The following is a 19,760-nucleotide window of genomic DNA, read 5'->3' as shown; positions in this document are numbered from 1 at the left end:
GAACTGAAACGGTCCAAACGCACCCGTCAGTTCGAAAGAAGCCAACGCATGCGTGCAATTTTAAACCAGCGCAAGCATCCGCGGGAGGAACTTTTCTACCGCGCCTGCGCGAGGGCACCCTCGTCTTCTCTTTGTTGGGCTTCGGGGGTTGGGCGCCATTTTGCGCGGCGGCTGAGTGGAGGCGCTGATTGGGTTTCGGGGACCGGTGGCGGAGCCAATCAGAGCGGGACCCGAACCGGGGGAGCAAGGCACGGTGAGTTCGAGCAGCCAATATGGAGCCCCCGAGCGCCGGCCCAAGAGCCGGGATTGGCGGGGCCGAGTGGCCAGTCAGAAGGCCGCGCGCGGGCTAGGGCTGGGCGAGCGCTGGGGCAGCGAGTGGCTGTGGCCCGTTGGCGCCCGGAACCTCCATCGAAGTGGAATGGGTGGCTGACGTGGGAACCGGGATGTCACTGTTTGGGGCGAATAGGGTTAGCTAGTCCGGTCTTGCTCGGCCCGGTCCCCGCGGGACGGCCGGAGGACCTTCGGAGATGCCTTTGTGTGGCCTTCGCTGGAGGAAGGGAACGAGAGAAAGCCCGTGGGGCGTTTCCTCCGGTGGCTTCACGGGGCGGCTTTCAGTGGCCTTTGTAAGGGGCTCGCCATCCTGTGTTTGGCGGCCTCTGGCCCTGGAGGTCAGTTTTGCTCCCACGCCTTTCAGGGCACGGACTGTAACCGAACACCGCGGAGCTCAGAGCGCTGAGTTTCTCCGTCAGCCGCTCTGCCAAATATTTGCTTCTAAAATATACGCCTTCGATCGAGACCGATATTATAGCCGAGAAGGCCTCTTCATAGCTGCTTTTTCCCATGAAACAAAACAAAGGGGTTTTCCTTACATATCGGGTTACAATTATACTAAAATAATCTGCCTCAGATGAAAGCCACTGCTGCTTATGCCCGTTATAAGCTGCTCGCATATCCTTCTACAAATGTACATTGCATAGGCTGACCGATAGCCCGAAAGAAGAGCATTTCAATAAACGGTGGAGTTAAGGCATGTTTTTTTCTCTCCTGTTAGAATAACCTTATGGCGATTTAATCTATTTTTTGCGTGTGAAATCTTTTTATGTACTTCCTGTACAAAATGATTTAGTGGCTTTTAACATAATTCCAGATGACAAAGAGGGGATACTATATAAGATTTCTTAAATTCAATGTTAGGGAATAATAGATTTGTTTGGGTTTTGTGGTTTCATTATGTTCTGTGTTTGTTTATATATTATACCATTGAATATAAAAGCTTACAGAGGCCATGCTTTGTGTCCCAGTCTAGAATTTGCAGAAAGGGAATGGATTGTATTACTAGCTTCTTTTTTAAAAAAGCTAATTAAATTAACTACTGTTTATATGCAACTATACTTAAAATGTACTTAAAATAGAGAAAGGAAGGTAATATTCCAAATGTAAGGCTAAAGTACAATAGTTTTCGATTGGCTATCTCTGAGGTTTGATAAATGTGCATCATTTTTCTGCTGAAAACAAAAAGGGTAGAATTTAGTAGTAACAGAATAACAGTTGGAAAGGATCTTGAAAGTCTTCTAATCCAACCCTGTGGTCAAGCAGAAACCCTATGCCATTTCAGACAAATGGCTGTCCAATCTTTTCATAAAAAACCTCAATGTTGCAGCACCCATAATTTCTGGAGGGAAATTGTTCCACTCATTAATACAAAATATCACAATCATATAGCCTGCTTGTCTCATCGTTGGCCTCACAACTGAATTTAGAAGGAAGTCAGACTCATTCTGATTTCAACTGTGTCTTGTACAAATACATTTGATGAAAAACAATTTGAATTTCTTGACTAAGTTAACACTGGCAATGTCCTGCAAAATTAATCAGAAGATGTAAATATTTGAATGTTGGTTACCTGAACCATTGTAGTCCCACTCCTGCTAGTTTCAATCTACATCATGCTTGGATCTGTTGGAGGTACTTCCACTACTTCAGTCTTCGCCAATCCTAATTCCCTGCAGATAATCACCTAATTTATAGCCATCATATCTTCACCTATGATGGTTGGGAAAGGCAGGTCAATATACTTAGAACCGTTGAGTACAAAATTGAACTATCAGATGTTTGTTGTTGACAATTATGAATTCCTATCCAAGAGGTTTTTACTTAAAATGAGTAAAAACCCTGTGCATTCTTGAATTCCTAAGAGGATAACCAAGGTATAAATTGAGTAATAAATGCAGTAATACCTATACTATTTTATTATGTTGCAGGTGGACCCACTTCGTTATTTTAGGGTTTCCACTTGCACTAAATACACATTGACAATGTTCTATGTTTTCTTTTAGGTTTCTGATTGAAAATTGGATAAAGAATTGATACAGAAAACTATGGAGCAGTACACTACAAACAGCAGTAGCTCAACAGAACAGATAGTTGTGCAGGCTGGACAAATACAGCAACAGGTATGACAGTTATTTGTAATTCATATTTCAGTATGTTGGTTCGTAACAGTTTTAAGTGCCCAGAAGAATATGTACTTCCATACTCATTGTTAGAACTGTGCAAAATATTGGGTTACCCTTTTTGCTCCAAAAGAAGCATCACTTCTTTGAGTGTAAAAGCAATCATGCCCCTCCCCAGTGTTTTTGCCCATGTATGTGCACAGAGGGTACTTCTGCCAGAATTTCTGCCAAAATGAATTGTACTTCCATATGGTTTGCATAGACCTACAAGGGCACATTTAATCTATACATTAAAACAGAATTGTGAAAAGTAAATGATATGTCTGTTTCTTGGCCAGCTCTAACACTAATGTAACAATTTGTTTGTATGTGATGTCTGCATAAGATAATTTAATACTTAACTATAGTACTACGTATAAAGTTAGAGATCTCTTGGATTAATATAAATTAGGTTATGCTTATACTGAGGTTGTTAGTGGGGTTTTTTGTTATCTTGTCTATGTTTCTTAAATTTCAATGCTTTTTTTCTGAGAGAGATTACAGTGCAAGGCTAACACTGATTTAGGCACAATACAATATAAGTGTTCAGATTTCTTCCTTTCAGAAGCCACAAGTCAGCCATCTGTTTCTTTTCTGTCCTTATTTAGAACTTCCAAACTTTGCACTGAGAAAGGGAGTAATTTGCTTCTTTTTGACCACAAAGTAATATGCAGATTAAACACTGGTAGGCTACCACATTAGAGTTGGACTTGCTCATTCCTCCTTGTAGAGCCGGTTGTCTCTTCTGGCAGTTTTTTTTTTAATCTTGTCTTGAGCATTTCCTTCTGCCAAGTTTCAAGCTCTTCCTGTTCCTGTTCCCAGCAGCAGGGTGGTGTGACTGCTGTCCAGTTGCAGACTGAGGCTCAGGTGGCATCTGCCTCAGGCCAGCAAGTTCAAACCCTCCAGGTAGTGGTGATCTATCTGTTGTTTTTGTGTGAGCGCTGCATGAATCACACTATCACTGCATGTTCAATGCTGTGTTTGCACTGGGGCTCGAAATGGAAACAGAAAAATAATGGCAGTTTTAATTACAAGTAACATCTCATGTCCCTAAATAGGATGGAATAAGCTTCTCAACCAATTCTCATGCTGGCTTTGAATCAAAAGATTCAATGTATGAACTATATGTATATGTATGGGTAATAGTTCATTCTAACCGTAGCAGATAACAGTCAAATTAACTTTTAAAATGTTGAAATGGATCCAGTTAAAATGCATGTTGCAAACTGACTTATCTGAAACTTATATTACTACAGATTTTAAAAATATGAATGATATGCTGGATGGGGGGAGGACTGTGGGTTTGCCACTCTTCAAAAAGTCTTTTTAATAAAGAACACTTAAATTATATATTTTAGGGGTTGTTTTCCCTTTTACTAGTGAGATTTGCAAAAAAAAGAATTTTTGTTTGAGATATGTAGTCAATGGATTATGTTTACGACAAAAATCAATAATATGTGTTAGCTTAAAATATTAAAATACCAGAGAAGAAAGATTTTAAATCCTGATTTGTGTTCTTGTGAAATGGTAAATGGCATGTAAAGACTCTTATCATCTGTTAAATAAGACAAGACTACTATTACTTTCTGTTTCCTCTACTCTTTTAAGGATTAGTGTTATAAAGCACATTAACATCCATCTTTGATGTCATCAAAGGTATCTTTTTTCTGGTTTAGATTTTTTTTCTGGTTTTTTGTTTGTTTGTTTTACTACACTTTTCAAAATATTCAGTATTTTATTTAAGAAACAATAAAATAAAGTTAATAAAAGTTTATTTGCATCGTATTGACCCACCCTGAATTTTACACTATATTCCTTTTTAGCTCTTCTATTTCTTATTTTGTTAGCCTTTTCCAGCCTAGAATTATCCATATGTGTTCAATTTCAAATCCATAATTTGGTAATTATGAAAATTAAAATCCAGTGTTTTGAAAGAGTTTTTATTTAGTTTAGTTTAGTTTTAGTTTTATTATTATTTATAGGCCGCCCTTTTCCCTGAGGGGACTCAGGGCGGCTTACAAAATATAGGGAAGGGGGTACAAAACAGTAAACATGAAACAATACATGAGTAAAAATAGTACACAACATTCATTCATCATTCGGGTGGGGACAGATTACGATCTTTATCCCCAGGCCTGACAGGATAGCCAGGACTTGAGGGCTGTGCGGAAGGTCTGGACGGTGGTGAGGGTACGAATCTCCACGGGGAGATCGTTCCAAAGGGTCGGAGCTACTACTGAAAAGGCTCTCCTCCGTGTGGTTGCCAGTCGACACTGACTGGCAGATGGAACTCGGAGGAGGCCTAATCTATGCGACCTAATAGGTCGCAGGGAGGTAATTGGCAGGAGGCGGTCTCTCAAGTACGCAGATCCACTACCATGAAGGGCTTTATGGGTGGTAAGTAGCACCTTGAAGCGCACCCGGAGATCAACAGGTAGCCAGCGCAGCTCACGGAGGATAGGTGTTATGTGGGCGAACCGAGGTGCACCCACAATCACTCGCGCGGCCGCATTCTGGACTAGCTGAAGTCGCCGGATGCTCTTCAAGGGCAGCCCCATGTAGAGCACATTGCATATTCCAGCCTAGAGGTCACAAGGGCCCGAGTGACTGTTGTGAGAGCCTCCCGGTTCAGGTAGGGTCGCAACTGGCGCACCAGGCGAACCTGGGCAAATGCCCCCCTGGTCACAGCCGTCAGATGATGGTCGAAGGTCAGCTGTGGGTCCAGGAGGACTCCCAAGTTGCAAACCCTGTCTGAGGGGTGTAGAATTTGACCCCCCAGCCTGAGTGATGGAATACTAGCCGAATTATTGGGAGGGAAACACAACAGCCACTCGGTCTTCTCCGGGTTGAGTACAAGCTTGTTAGCCCTCATCCAGTCCCTAACGGCTTCAAGACCCCGATTCACGGCTTCAAGACCCCGGTTTAGCCTGGCCTAAGTCACATAGAAAGCCTTCAGAAGACATTCATATTTTATATTGTTCTTGGACTTCCATTTCAAGTCCCAAATATGTCTTGAGTTAGTTACAAGTGCACATACAGGTGGACCTTGACTTAAGATTTCTGTTGTTAAGCAAGACAGATTTTAAGTGAGTTTTGCCCCATTTTACAACCTTTCCTACCTCAGTAGTTAAGTGAATCACTGCCATTGTTAAATTAATAATATGGTTAAATGAATCTGGCTTCCCCAGTGACTTTGCTTGTCAGAAGGTCGTAAAAGGTGATCACAGGATCCTGGAATACTGCAACTGTCATAAATACATGCCAGTCGCCAAGCATCCAAATTTTGAACACATGACGATGGTGATGCTGCTATGGTTGTAAGTGTGAAAAACAATCATAAGTCAGTCTTTTCAGTGCCATTGTAACTGAACAGTCACTAAACAAATGGCTGCAAGTCAAGTGCTACCTGTATTCATAAAAATATTTCAGTTTCATTAAATTTAGCAACCTGTCTTTAAAAGATACTGCTACTTCTTGGTGCCTCATTAATAGAACATGATATACTATAGTATGCAGTTCTTTGGATTCAGTCTTAGAAAAACATGTGGCTCCTTTGAGATGTTGCAAACAGATGGTCTGTTTGCATCCTGTGCATTCAAAACAGTTAAGTGAGTTGTGCTCAAATATGCAGTCTTTTTAGCCTTGGTTGTTACGTGAATTATTGCAGTTGTTAGCTGAATCACAGTGTCATTAAACAAATCTGAGTTTCTCCATTGATTTTGCTTATCAGAAGCCTGCTGGGAAGATCACAAATGGCAATCACATGACCCTGCGATGGTCATAAGTCAGTGCCATTGTAACTTCAAATGATCAAAATTATTGTATGTTCAGGACTAGCTATTTATGGGTCTGCACTCTGCAATTTTCAGGGTCATTTCCCTTTTCCTTCTCTTTCTCAATTAGAAATGGCCTTCCAGTTGTTAGCCATTTTTCATTATCTGATGGTTCCAAAACTGTCAAGAGTGGGCTTGTCAATGACTTTAGTCAGAACCCATGGAGCTCAACTTGCTTGGCCCATGTGCATTCCTATTGTGATTCCTATTGTTGTCCCACAAACTTGTCCCAAGTGTTTGAGTCGCTTTTTCATTATTTGTGGTCAGTCCTTTCCTACTTTCAAGAGTTTTGTAGAATTAATGCTGATTTGATCCAAACTGCAAGTTATATTGGAACTGAATTATTCCATTGTCATGTTGCTCGACTTTCTCTTTAGTGGCATGATTCTTTGTTTCAGCTCTGTAGTCTCTGCAGTTCTCCTGATTTGCTTTGATTTTCTTATTTTTCAAGTTTCCTTGCCTCAAATTCTTCAAATTGCTCAAATCTGTGCAAATTTATTTATCTTTAATTCCAGTCACATTTTACATTTTGTTCTTTCATTTCTTAATAATGTCATTCCTTTGTATTTTTATATATTTGTATTTCCTATTATTCCTTCATATTTTTATATTATTATGTTTGGTCACACAATCATCAGATATTTAGACTTGATTTGACATTTTTATTCAACTATCCAGGCCTTTTCAGCAACCTGGAATAGGCAGATATTGCTTTTAATGGTATATTATGATGATGATTATTTTCTGCAGAACTTCTACATAGGAAAATTTTGGTGCCTGAAGCTAATTGCTTATCTGAGCTTGTGTTTCATTGTTGTTCTCTTCTTTTCCCATTCATTAGGTCCAGGGTCAGCCACTGATGGTACAAGTGAGTGGAGGCCAGCTAATCACATCAACTGGTCAACCAATTATGGTACAGGCTGTTCCTGGAAGCCAGGGTCAAACTATTATGCAAGTTCCGGTTTCAGGATCACAAGGACTTCAGCAGGTCAGCGTGCCCAAATGATGTACAAATTAGTGTTAAGCAATGCAGTGATTCTATTAAATCAGTTTTCAATCAAATTGATTTTCCAAAATCAATTTAAAGACTAAATAAACAAATTGCTAGCTTCAGATTGATTCAGCAATTTGGAAAAGGTTCTGTACTAATATGAAGGGTCAAATTAATTAGTTTGAGTGGGTTTAAATGAATATATTTCTAGATAAACCAGCTCTGTCTAGGAAAATACCAAAAAATATTCCTCTGCCTAGGAAAATACAAGGAAGCTCAAACTGAAGTAACCATGACTTGTTGCTTTCCCCCTCAACTGGAATTTTAAGATTCAATGTCTGAATGCACAGGAACTCGTCTATGTTCTTTTTGCTGGTAAATGTACATTATGTCAGTAAATTAGTTTAATTCTTTTTTTTTTTTAAGTATTACATTTCTGTCAAGAAATGTCTTACTTTTTACTCTATGAAACAAAATAATGTTTGTGTGTCAAAACAAGAAGAAAATCCATTTCAGAGGAAGAAACATTTACCATTTTTATTGTAATATAGGTAGGCCTTGCTTAACAACCAGTTTTTTACCAATCCTTAAAAGTTTTCACAATCCCCTCAAAAATACTGATGACTCAGTTCCAGAGTTCTGATGACAGCATACTCATGATTGCATTTCAGGCCCTTGGGAACTTAGCACACTTTTATAGCCAGTTGCAGTGTTCCTCAGCCATGCTTACAACTGCTTACATGCTTACAACCACGTGACCAATCATAAAATTTGGTTGGTCAAGTGGGTGCTTCAACATATGACTGTAATTACTTATGAGAGACATTCCAGACTACATTACAGTTGTAAATAAAACAGTATCTATAGGGCCTCTCAACTTAATCCAATTGGTGCTTCCCAAAATAATTAGTTCTGATGGTGGATCTGCGATTCTCCAGATGTTGCTGGAATACTTGGTTATGTCACTTGTGTTAGTTGCCTAGCCTTCCTCTTTAAAGGAAAAACCTTATAAAAATAATAATGCACTGCTTCAGAATGATGAAATTCTCTGTAATCTTCATTACAAATTCAGTGTAATGTTATTAATTGGGGTCATATTGAACATTGTGCAAGAATACTCCCATAATTGATGAAGAAGAGCTAATACTATATGTTTACACACTTCTTGCTTAATATTTCATATTCCTTTGAATTGAAGAATGTTTCCTAATACACCAAGGGGAGGAGGAGTGGGATAGAAGAAAGATGGGTAGAGAGGGATGGGAGAGAGGATGGGAGGGAAGGTGAGAAGGAAGGGAGGGAGTGGATCGGGAGAGAGGAGTGGTAGAGGGGGAGGGGAAGTAGGGTAGAGGGGGTTGATGGAGGGAAGATAGAAAGTTGGAGGGGGGTGGAAGAAAGAGGTGTATGGAGAGTGGAAGAGGTATATTGGGTTTCTTTTTGGGGGGGTATTGTTGACAAGAGGAATTGCTGCGATTATTGTTTAATGTATGGCGTTGGCTATGCACAGTATATATGTGAATGTATGAAAATGAAAAAATAGAAAATAAAAAAGATTATTTCAAAAACAAGAATGTTTCCTAGGAGTTGCAAAGGAGTTTACTTCCTATCCTTATTTTTTAATACCCTTCCTGTAGAAAATATGTATGGTGGTGGAGCAAACTCACTCTTCAAAATTGCTTTTGTTATTTAATGTGCATAATTTCCCCCTAGCTTTTGTTTGGTTAACAATTCATCTCAGAATAATCAATTAAAGCCATGATTAGGAATAGTAGTTAACACCATCTTACTCTATTTTATATGTCCACAGATTCAATTGGTCCAGCCTAGTCAGATTCAGATTCAAGGTGGACAAGCGGTACAAGTTCAGGGCCAGCAGGGACAGACACAGCAAATCATCATCCAGCAGCCACAGACAGCAGTAACAGCTGGCCAAACACAGGTAGCATATTATAAGGGGGAAGAAGTTGGAGACGGGTCAACTAAAGGAAAGAAGGTCAATGTAACATGCAGGAAAACTGATTTTTGGCATTGTGTTTTATGTGAAACCATGGGAAATTCCAAGGTATAATAGTTTTATATTACTCACTATTTTGATTTTGTGTGATGCTTGCTTCTGCAGACCCAGCCACAGATTGCAGTCCAAGGACAACAGGTAGCACAGACAGCAGAAGGTCAGACAATTGTCTATCAACCAGTTAATGCTGATGGAACAATTCTTCAACAAGGTAGGAATTCTATGTGCTAAACCATTTTCTAAGAAATATTAACTGTTTCAGAATTACGTGCATTTTTTTAAATTTCTGGAACATGAGTGGCTAGTTAATAAGTTGTATATAGTCCTTGTCAGACTCTATAATGTGCCCTTTAACAAGAGCTGTGTCTGCTCTTCTGGTAGTTTTCCTGTCTCCTGCTAGAGGAGAGTACTAGAGAGTGCTCCCTTCCCCAACGCACCAGTTTTCATACTGACATCTGATTTACATATTATTTTCTGATCACCTTAGAGCTATATTGTTCTCTTTCTTCAGTTCCATGTTTTACCATATTACTTTCTTAGGAGTATGTATATATGCATTTGTCAGCAGCATCTGTTCAAGATAAAGATGTTTCTGTTTTAACAGACGTCAATAGATGCTGCATCTGCATTTCACCTCAAAGAGCCTAATCTAAAATACTATGTGATCTTAATTCTACTAGAAGCTAACATATAGTATGGATTTTCTGCTGACTTATGTGTAAGATAACAAACATCCCTGTTCCCAATAGCTAATATTCAGAAACGCATTCCCATAGAACTGGAAAGCCCTATAGCACTTCCTGTTTGTAGCATTCTGTTCCATGAGTTTATTTAAGCCTATATAAAGCTTAGTGGACATTATTATACCTTTATGGAAATGATACAGTTCAGTTAGCAAGAAGTGAAAAGTAAGTTATCTCTTATATTTTAATATTTATTGCCTTAACAATAAGGTATTTAGCAGAAATCTTGAATTTCACGCTGGTTTAGCTTTGTTTAGAAATATACGCTTAACTCGCATGTGGATAGGTCATTTTAGATCTCAGTAAAAAATAATATTTAAAAAACATCCATAAGCATGACTCAGAATGAGGGAATAACATTTGAAGTGAGATTAAATTTGTTCCTTATTTTTTTATGCGTTCTGTTCTGTTTAAAGTTACAGTCCCTGTTACAGGCATGATCACCATCCCAGCAGCCAGTTTGGCTGGAGCACAGATTGTTCAGACTGGAGCCAACACCAATACAACTAGCAGTGGACAAGGGACGGTAACAGTGACTCTCCCTGTTGCTGGAAATGTGGTTAACTCTGGTGGAATGGTCATGGTATGTATTGCATTCTATACCCCCCCTTCTATTACTGTGTATTATTGTATACCACAAATGAGGAAACTTTGTACCCCCCAGGAACATTGCCTATTTTTTCTCATGGCTTTTGTCCCAACACAGTTGCTTACAACCACTAATTTTCCCAAATCTTGGCAGCAGGAGAATCAAACAAGATGTATAGTACCATCATTGAACAGGAAAATACTATATTAGCTCATCCATTGATAAGCTGAACTTAAAACTTTTAACCAAAATATCATGAAAAATGTGGGTAGGTGATATCTGTGGATTGCCCATTTTTGATGATATTTTGGTTCAAAATTTGAAGCTTGGCTTATCAGTGGATGAATTTATATGTGAGTATATATGAGAAATGTAATACTTTAGAAAAGTAGCAGTGTATGTATTGATGTAAATCCATCCATGGATAAGCCAGTCAATTTTAGGTCCATTTGGCACCCAAAATTCGCAAATTATCCATGAGTATATAGAATAATGAAATTTCTGTCCACCCCAATGATGGGATTTTTTATTAGTATGTGTGATATATGTGAATAAGTATTTTTGAATGATTGCAAAGCCCCTTCTCAGAAACATTCATGAGCCACAACACCAAAAAGGTTGCCAGCTTGATTTATAAACTAGATCATTTCTTTTTAACTTGATATCCATTCACTTTTTTATTTTTAAAGAGATTTGCTTTAATTTTGCATATTTGGAATATAGTTGAGGTAATTGAGATATTCAAACTGCAGGTGCTTTTATGTTAATTTCTATGAGATTTGCTGCAGAGGTTTGAGAATATTTTTTTCAGGAAGTGAGTTGAATTCTAGGAGTTGGTTGTGTTCATTTCCCACTCCTACTTTGTCTTTCTATGCTTCTTGGTGAAAAACAGTTTAATCAGTGCATTTCTCTGCTTTGATGTAGATGGTGCCAGGTGCTGGATCTGTGCCAGCTATCCAAAGAATACCTTTGCCTGGGGCTGAGATGTTGGAGGAAGAGCCTCTGTACGTAAATGCAAAACAGTATCACCGGATTTTGAAGAGAAGGCAAGCAAGAGCCAAATTAGAAGCAGAAGGAAAAATACCTAAAGAGAGGCGGGTAAGATTATCAGCTGCTATTACAAATCATGAGACACAGAAGATAAATAGCTATATATCATTACGATCGCTCAGTAACATACAATCTGTAGAAGTCTTTTCCTAATCATTGTATAATGAACCATATTGAACTCAAAAGGATACCATATTTACAGTATAAACAGATGCCTTTTTGTTTAATGAATAGAAATAGATTATTGGTTTTCAAAGGCTTTCTTGACAAATCACTAGTAGATTGCCTATGTTTTTTTATTCGTAGAAATTGCATAGACTTTAATGAGTTAAAATAAATGTTAGTTGAAAATTACAGAAAAAGTTCTGAGCTGATCATAGAAGGATGAGAGAAGATCATATAATTTTACATGTGGAATCCAATGCACTTTCACCAGGAGTTCAACACATTAATACTAATGCCTTGTTTAGACAGTGATACAAATTTGTTTAGGATAGTGGTATAAATTTTGGTTATCTCTTGTTAAGAAATACAGACCTGACAGTGCAATAAATGAGCTAGATGTAGAAATGAATCAGTTATCCTGGAAAAAGAAGGAAGCAGTCTTTGCAACTTTAATTATATGAGGTAATGTGGAGGCTTGGTTATTATACAAGGGATAGTTACATAATACAATCTGACTCCATGAACAAAGAGAGATAGGTTCTGAATATTAAAAGAATAAAGCTCAAAATTATTAGCCATGTAACAGTTTCCATATGTTTTGTATTCCTTCCATTCTTTTTTGTTTCTCCTCTAACCTTTCTAGCCAAACAAATAACCCCAAAAGATCATAATTCATTCTTTTTCTCAGATCTTTGAGCAGTCCTCATTTTTATTCTTTCTCCAAGGGATGCCCAGGGGTTAGAATTAGATAAAATACCTCAGTAGTCAAATATTGAAAGAAGTGAAGAAGGTCTACAGACATGCCCACATTTCCTTTTTCACTTTGATGCACTCCAGGTTAACTTGCAGGTCACTCCAAATATTGTCTTATTCTTGGTTGAAGTAATATTTAGCACTTACTCCAGCTAGATTCCAGGCCCAAGATCTCGCGAGTATCTACTTCTACAGGCAGCCAATATAAGTCTTTAGGCCCCAACTTTCCTGTTCGATGATTTGTGTGGGGAATTAGTGCACATTTGTTAGAAAGATGGCAGTTCTCAGATATTCCTTCTTTTATTATTGTGAGAGCTGGGAGGGAAAAAGCAGTAGCCATAAGAAATCTGTAACAAGTCACTTTTATTTTAAAGCAGAATTCAGTTGTTTGATCAAAAAATAGAAATGTTGATATATTTTGATGGTTCTTCATTTGATCAAATGTACATTTGATCCCTAAACATAGTGTTTTCCTTTATGAAGCATCTGAGGTTTCCTTACTGAAAAGGCAATGTTGGATAGTAGATGCAAAGACCAAATGGGCTTTTGTTTTTACCTCTTGACATAAATCCTGCCTAGTTGTAAAAAATGCTACTTAAAGTTACTGGAATAAGTTAATTACAATTCATGTTGTTTAGATCTGTGAGGCCTCAACATTAGATTTGGAGGGAATTTCTTCTTTCAGACTAGATGATACTGAGGATTTTTCTCTTCATTTTTAGCCTTAGCATTATTTCAACCTTTTCTGTTCCTGATCTTTACTTAATGAAAATGGATGGATGGATGGATGGATGGATGGATGGATGGATGGATATATGTATATGTATGTATATGTGTATGTGTGAATATATATATTTTCCTAGATTTTCACGGGTACAGGTATGCAGGTTTTGGTGTATTCGAGTCTTTTCCCATGTATGATTGAGAGTATGTTGGCAATGTTTCGACGAGGTCCCACTTGTCATCTTCAGGCTGGTGTCTTCGGCCTCATGCTCGCCAGACACAAGGCCAAAGACACCAGCCTGAAGATGAGTGGGACCTCGTCGAAATGTCGCCAACATACTCTCAATCTTACACGGGAAAAGACCCGAATACACCAAAACCTGCATATGTATGTATGTGTATATGTATATGTATTCTAGCATTACACAAGATATGCTTTCATCTCTACAATTTTGTAATTGTATATACAGAAATATCTTCATGAATCCCGACATCGGCATGCAATGGCAAGGAAACGAGGAGAAGGGGGACGCTTCTTTTCTCCAAAAGAAAAAGATAGCCCTAATATGCAGGTAAATGAAATTTATTTACTAACTTAAGTTAGTATAAGTTTGGATAGGTGCTTCCAGATTACAACTTTAGCATTAACCAGAAATAAATTCTGTATTCTTGTTAGGTTTTTTTCTCACTTTACAAAGCATGCAAACTTTATCACTTTGACATTTTCATCTAGCTCAGTTATTAAAAAAACTATGGAACACTTAAGTAATATATCTCAGAAAACAGTCATTATCCAGGTAGCGTGAGTGTGTGGGAGCGTGTTTTCTTATATATGTTTAAATTGTTAAATAAAATGAAGTTTATATTGTTAGTACATTATAGTATAGATAGTTTCTAAAACAGTTCCACTGGTATTTATTTAGCAATTGGTTTTGACAGAAATCTTACTTAATTGTGGGAATGATCTGCTTTGCTTTTTAGAACAGTTTAAACATTCTGTTATTCACAGTAATTCTGCTTATTTATTTTTATTTACATATTGTAAAATTTACATTAGGAATCATAAACACTTTCTGAACTTTGAGAGGTTGGATGGTCTTAAAACATAAGGGACAGGTATAATGCCTGTTCGCCATTGCGGCCCGTTTGCCACAGCCCATTCGCCACCACTTGTTTGTGGTGATCTGCCTAGAATAGCTGATCGGCACCACACCAACCCCCTCCCCACCGCTGTATTCACTGTATAAGGCGCACAGACATTTCCACACACTTTTTTGTGTGGGGCAGTGTCTCCTACTCTGAAAAATATGGTATATACTATCTAGTAAGCTAAGATCTAGCTATATTAGTATGAGTACCACATTCCAAGTAGAAACTATAATAAATCCTTCTCCAGATAATCTCCTTGAAGCAAGTTGCAGTTACTCCTGATTTGTACTATAGCAACATGTCTGCCTTTTAATAATGTGTTTATGTTTAGAGACTATGATATAGATAATAGAGATTACAAAAACTTTTTTTATATATATATACAGGATTCTGGCCAGGGAAGTGAAGAAGCTATGACACAGATGATTAGAGTATCTTAACAACCAACTAAATAACAAAACATCTGGACAAACATCTTGTGTCTCTGCAATTGTTCCCTCTCCTTTCTATCAAATCAACTTCTGAAGGGGAAAATTTGCTACAACCTTGTTCTTTATCAGAACAAATAATACACTCGCAGTGAGTCATTTGTTTAGCTCCTAAATACAGTGGATTCAATCAACTGAGGTACTAATGGAGTGTCCATTCACCTTTCTCAGACCGGGGACTGAAAGTCTGGCTCAGGAGGCCTTTAACATTTTTGGCAGGACAATGGCCCAGCTTGATAACAATAGCAATAACTGACTTGTTATAGGACAGCTATACCATTTGGAAATTAAGGGGTTTGAATCACACAGAAATACTAATGTTTGAAACAGCCAGAGCTGACATGTTTTGTTTCTCAATGTGATTTTTTTTTAGTCTCTCACAGATGCCGCTTTTTATTAGGATTTTTATTACTTTCTAGCAGCATAACTTTCTATTGTTGAAGCATAATCTCTCATAAAATCTTGACAAAATGCCGAAGGTTGACCATGAAATACTGTCTATTATATATCTATCTAGAACAAAATTAATCTCATCTCAGGGAATGGCCATTGGGAGTGGGGGTATCTGATTTTATGGCTAGGAAAGTGTTTTGGTGAATTGTGCTTTTGACAGTTAAAGTTCATTAACTTGCTCCCTTAGAACCTGGTCATGCAGGTTGTGAATATCTCCAGTTATGCAAACTAGTCCTTTGCCTGGGCCCATTGATTTTCTGTGATCAAAGGATGAGATGCAATACTGAACTGTGAACCATCATACAATATGTAAGGACCATATCATTCATGTAACCAAATATAAACTCTCCTTTCAAATTTTATATATAATGTACTTTGTAAATCTAACAATTCAAAATCTATTATTTCCTCTTGTGAAGAGCTTTTTCTTTCTCTTGGTCCTGAATGACCAAGTTTTATGTTTTATTCTTACATAAAACTGCAAAACCATGATTGTTTTTTGCAATCTCACTTTATCATTCAGATTTTGACATCAAATCTGAGATTCATACTGGCACATATCGCTTCCATTACTTATTCTGGTAACTGCTGAGAGGCCTGTTTTTGTATGTTCATAGGCTTCTGTTCAGCCCTTCAGTTGCTCAGCAAATCTGAGAATGGAGGAATACTGGAGTTGGTCTGTTATGAAAAACAGCAGTGAGCTGCATACAAAAAGCGTTCTAGTAATTGACCGATACATTTTTGTGATTTTGGAAGAAGTTGTTCTTTACTGGAAAAAGTAGACATTGGCCCAAAACATAAATTTTGTTGTAGCTTGGAGAAATCTGCCTTTACAAAATTCCTTTTTTACTTGAAATAGAAGCAAGTTCAAAAGGGATGAAGAGAGAGAGTGTGTAAATGCAAATTATTGTTACAAAAAAATATCAAATAACGGATATTTAATAAGCTGGTAAAACTTTGGAATTAGTTTTAACAAATTGCAACTTGAAGTTGGGTGTGGACCAAATTTTAAGCTGTTGCTGGTCACATGCAGTTCAGTGCTCTAACTTAAGCTCTTGGCAGCAAAGGGATTTGTTTCATTTGGTATCTGTAAAGTCCTGTTTAAGTGTGCATTGTAGCTTGTGTATTTATAAATGTGTTTCCTTCAGTCTTTCTGATCTTTATATTTTCAGTATAATGGGTATTTTGTTATTGTCTTGTTTTTCAGCTGGCTGCTTCAGCATGTAGCATTTCTCTCCATTGTTTTAAATAACAAATATCTAGTTGGTATTTAAGTGATGGTATTAGTGAAGGAACAATGAATGCTTTGTGGGTGGGGAATGGGTTTTATTTTCTACTATTGCTGTATATTGGCCTTCCTACATCTTTTATATTATTCTGGATGTGTTAGGTCCATTGCTCCTATAATTCCCATTGACAATTCCCAAAGGCTATGCTTTCTGGGAATTCTTGGGATTGATCCCAAAGTATCTGTAGAACATCAGGTTTGGAAGATTGCTGTAAATATTAAAAGCACTGATGCATTTTGAAATAATGCTGAGTGAGGGGAAGATACTGTATTGTTTGGGTTAGGGATTTTTCTTCCCATAAATTCCTATTTTCAGATGTCAGTTTAATACTGCATATTGGGGTATTCAGAGGATCAAGGTTCCCCTAATTCTTATGTAAATTTAAAACATAACAATACATTTGCAACTTAAAACTATCTAGCCATTGCAACCTTTACATTTATTAAAAATAGAAATAAAAATGGTCTTTGTGATATCTGTATGTAGATGAAACAGAAACCTATTTAATTTTAGACTTTAGAAAATTTCTATAGTTAGGGTTTTTTTTGGTAATGGTGTAAATTACCTGATTGAATCTATTATTCCAATGGCTTAGATTTCATGTGTGTAAGACAAATATATTTCAAACTATTTTTTAATCTTGGGAATCTCAAACTACAAGATGATGCAAAATGTTTTGTTCTCAAGCAAAAATTAAAAGTAAAGTAATACCAAATGCAAACTCTTAATTAGAAGTGAAAAGAGAGACCATGACATGCTTAATTGGAAGTAGGCTTAAGGATAAAGATATAGTGGGTTTAAGGAAGGTATGAATTCTTCTTTTGAATTAGAAAGCACTGGAATGTTGAGCCCATATAAAGCGGCTTGATACTTAGGGAGGGAATAGATAACCTCCAAGTAATGCTTTTTCCAAAATTTTGCATGTAAAAAACTTTTTTTTTCTTTCTGGTTGTGAATGGAGCTGGGGCATTGATATTTGTGAAATTGTAATGCAAAGTTTGTATATAGTTCAAAAGTTTATAATTTTTTATTCTGCATTTTGAAGTGTATTTTGTCTTTAATAGATACAACTGTAAGTACTGTGTACACTATTAAACCAATAAAATGTTTATAAAATATGTTATTGATTACTTTGTATTTGTATTTGTATTTATTATACTTGTATACTTTCATTGCATTCACAGTTTATCTGGAATTACAAGGATACTCAGCAGTTCTGAACAGCTAGAAATATCCTTTAAAAGTTTGAGGTTGTAGAAACATTTTCTTAGCAGCAAGTTATAAAAGCTATGCGTTTTCACTGCATAATTACATTAAGTGTCCAGTAGTTAACTCCTTCTTACCTGATTAAACAACTGTCTTGCATTTTACTAGAACTCTGCTGATTCAATCCTTTGATCCATAAACTTTCTTATACTAGAATTTAAACTACAATTTACTTTGGCTTTAAAGATATCTTACAATTTCCCCCCCGTTTTGAATTTAATTCATGGAAATTTGCATAAATTAATCTGGAATCATTATTCTTTGGACATTTCCTAATCTTAATCACAATTACAATCAAGATCTCAACATCTTGAGTGTTTACTAGTGTATGGAACCTTTTAACATAGAAAAATGGCAGGACATTTGGTACTGTACAGTATTCCAGAAATGCATTACATAGTTATTAGATAATTAAGCAGATATTAAGTAACAAATTGGCCAGGTTGTCTGGACGTCTGTCACGTTGATCTGTAACATCTACTCTGAGAGAATAATAGCTGCTCTTTTTAAAATACAAGTACATCAAAACTTGTATTTTAGGGGGAATTGTCAATACTGTAGTTCAGGGCTGTCAAACTCGGGGCCCACAGGCCAGATGTGTCACAGGCTGCCCATGCCCATGCCCAGTTTAGCAACGGGGAGGGAAAATTGTGATACAGCACGAGATGACGCAACGAGTTTGACACCCCTGCTGTAGCTCATCTGTTAGTTTCTGCTACTATCAGCAGCCCATTATAATGGAATTTGTCTTTACTTGCATCTCGAACTGCTTGAAAAATACTATAAGGATTTTATAAACTTGCAACCTAGTCTGATGTATCTCAAAAATCAAGATAATTATTTTTAATACTACATAACATTTTTAAGAAAAATGTTAACCGTTGGATTTTAGAATTTTAAAATATTTGGTTTTGAAGTGAAGGGCTTGCACATAATTCAGCTTGGCACTTAGTGTGTCTAACAAGTTATAGCAATGTCATAATAGCAATAACACTTAGACATATACCGTTTCACAGTGCTTTACAACCCTCTCGGTTTAAGAGTCAGCATATTGCCTCCACAATCTGGGTCCTCATTTTACCAACCTTGGAAGGATGGAAGGCTGAGTTTGCCTGGAGCTGGTGAGATTCGAACTGCTGGTAGCCAGTAGTCAGCAGAAATAGCCTGCAGCACTGCATTGTAACCACTGCACAACCACAGCTATGGTGATAATGCACATGTTATGATGCAAATGATGCTTATGTACTTATGACATCTGACACATACATACAATACAATAGCAGAGTTAGAAGGGACCTTAGAGGTCTTCTAGTCCAACCCCCTGCATAGGCAGGAAATCCTATACTGTTTCAGACAAATGGCTATCCAACATCTTAAAGACTTCCGGTGTTGGGGCATTCACAACTTCTGGAGGCAAGCTGTTCCACTGATTAATTGTTCTGTCAGGAAATTTCTCCTCAGTTCTAAGTTGCTTCCCTCCTTGATTAGTTTCCACCCATTGCTTCTTGTTCTACCCTCTGGTGCCTTGGAGAATAGTTTGACTCCCTCTTCTTTGTGGCAACCCCTGAGATATTGGAACACTGCTATCATGTCTCCCCTAGTCCTTCTTTCTATTAAACTAGACACCCAGTTCCTGCAACGATTCTTCATATGTTTTAGTCTTCAGTTCCCTAATCATCTTTGTTGCTCTTCTCTGCACTCTTTCTAGAGTCTCCACATCTTTTCTACATCACGGTGACCAAAACTGAATGCAGTATATCAA

General features: G+C 37.5%; 1 protein-coding gene across 6 annotated transcripts; it reads left to right on the top strand.

Annotated features, from left to right (window-relative positions):
• Positions 1-125: 125 nt before the first annotated feature.
• NFYA (nuclear transcription factor Y subunit alpha) lies at positions 126-17,862 on the top strand. Of its 6 annotated transcripts, none has more exons than XM_087719918.1 (10): positions 126-253; positions 2,337-2,453; positions 3,318-3,401; positions 7,167-7,313; positions 9,124-9,255; positions 9,436-9,541; positions 10,490-10,656; positions 11,587-11,760; positions 13,824-13,925; positions 14,889-17,862. In XM_087719918.1, exons 2-10 carry the CDS (start codon positions 2,379-2,381, stop codon positions 14,940-14,942), a joined length of 1,041 nt encoding a protein of 346 aa, XP_087576044.1. In that variant the 5' UTR covers positions 126-253; positions 2,337-2,378; the 3' UTR covers positions 14,943-17,862. The 6 variants fall into 6 exon arrangements, with proteins under 6 accessions (XP_087576044.1, XP_087576045.1, XP_087576046.1 ...); XM_087719919.1 differs by having other exon boundaries at positions 3,315-3,398; XM_087719920.1 differs by having other exon boundaries at positions 3,315-3,401; positions 10,508-10,656.
• The last annotated feature ends 1,898 nt before the right edge of the window (positions 17,863-19,760 follow it).

This window comes from Thamnophis sirtalis, unplaced genomic scaffold (assembly GCF_051295495.1).
Source record: "Thamnophis sirtalis isolate CommonGarterSnake01/CBP01778 unplaced genomic scaffold, rThaSir2_p1.2 scaffold_7, whole genome shotgun sequence".
Taxonomy (NCBI): Eukaryota; Metazoa; Chordata; class Lepidosauria; order Squamata; family Natricidae; genus Thamnophis; species Thamnophis sirtalis.
This window is presented reverse-complemented; position numbering and strand designations above follow the sequence as displayed.

Coding starts and splice junctions, on each gene's coding strand:
- NFYA (XM_087719917.1), top strand. CDS start 2,379: ATGGAGCAGTACACTACAAACAGCAGTAGCTCAACAGAACAGATAGTT. Junction 7,314..9,123: donor GATCACAAGGACTTCAGCAG/GTCAGCGTGCCC, acceptor ATATGTCCACAG/ATTCAATTGGTCCAGCCTAG. Junction 9,256..9,435: donor TAACAGCTGGCCAAACACAG/GTAGCATATTAT, acceptor TTGCTTCTGCAG/ACCCAGCCACAGATTGCAGT.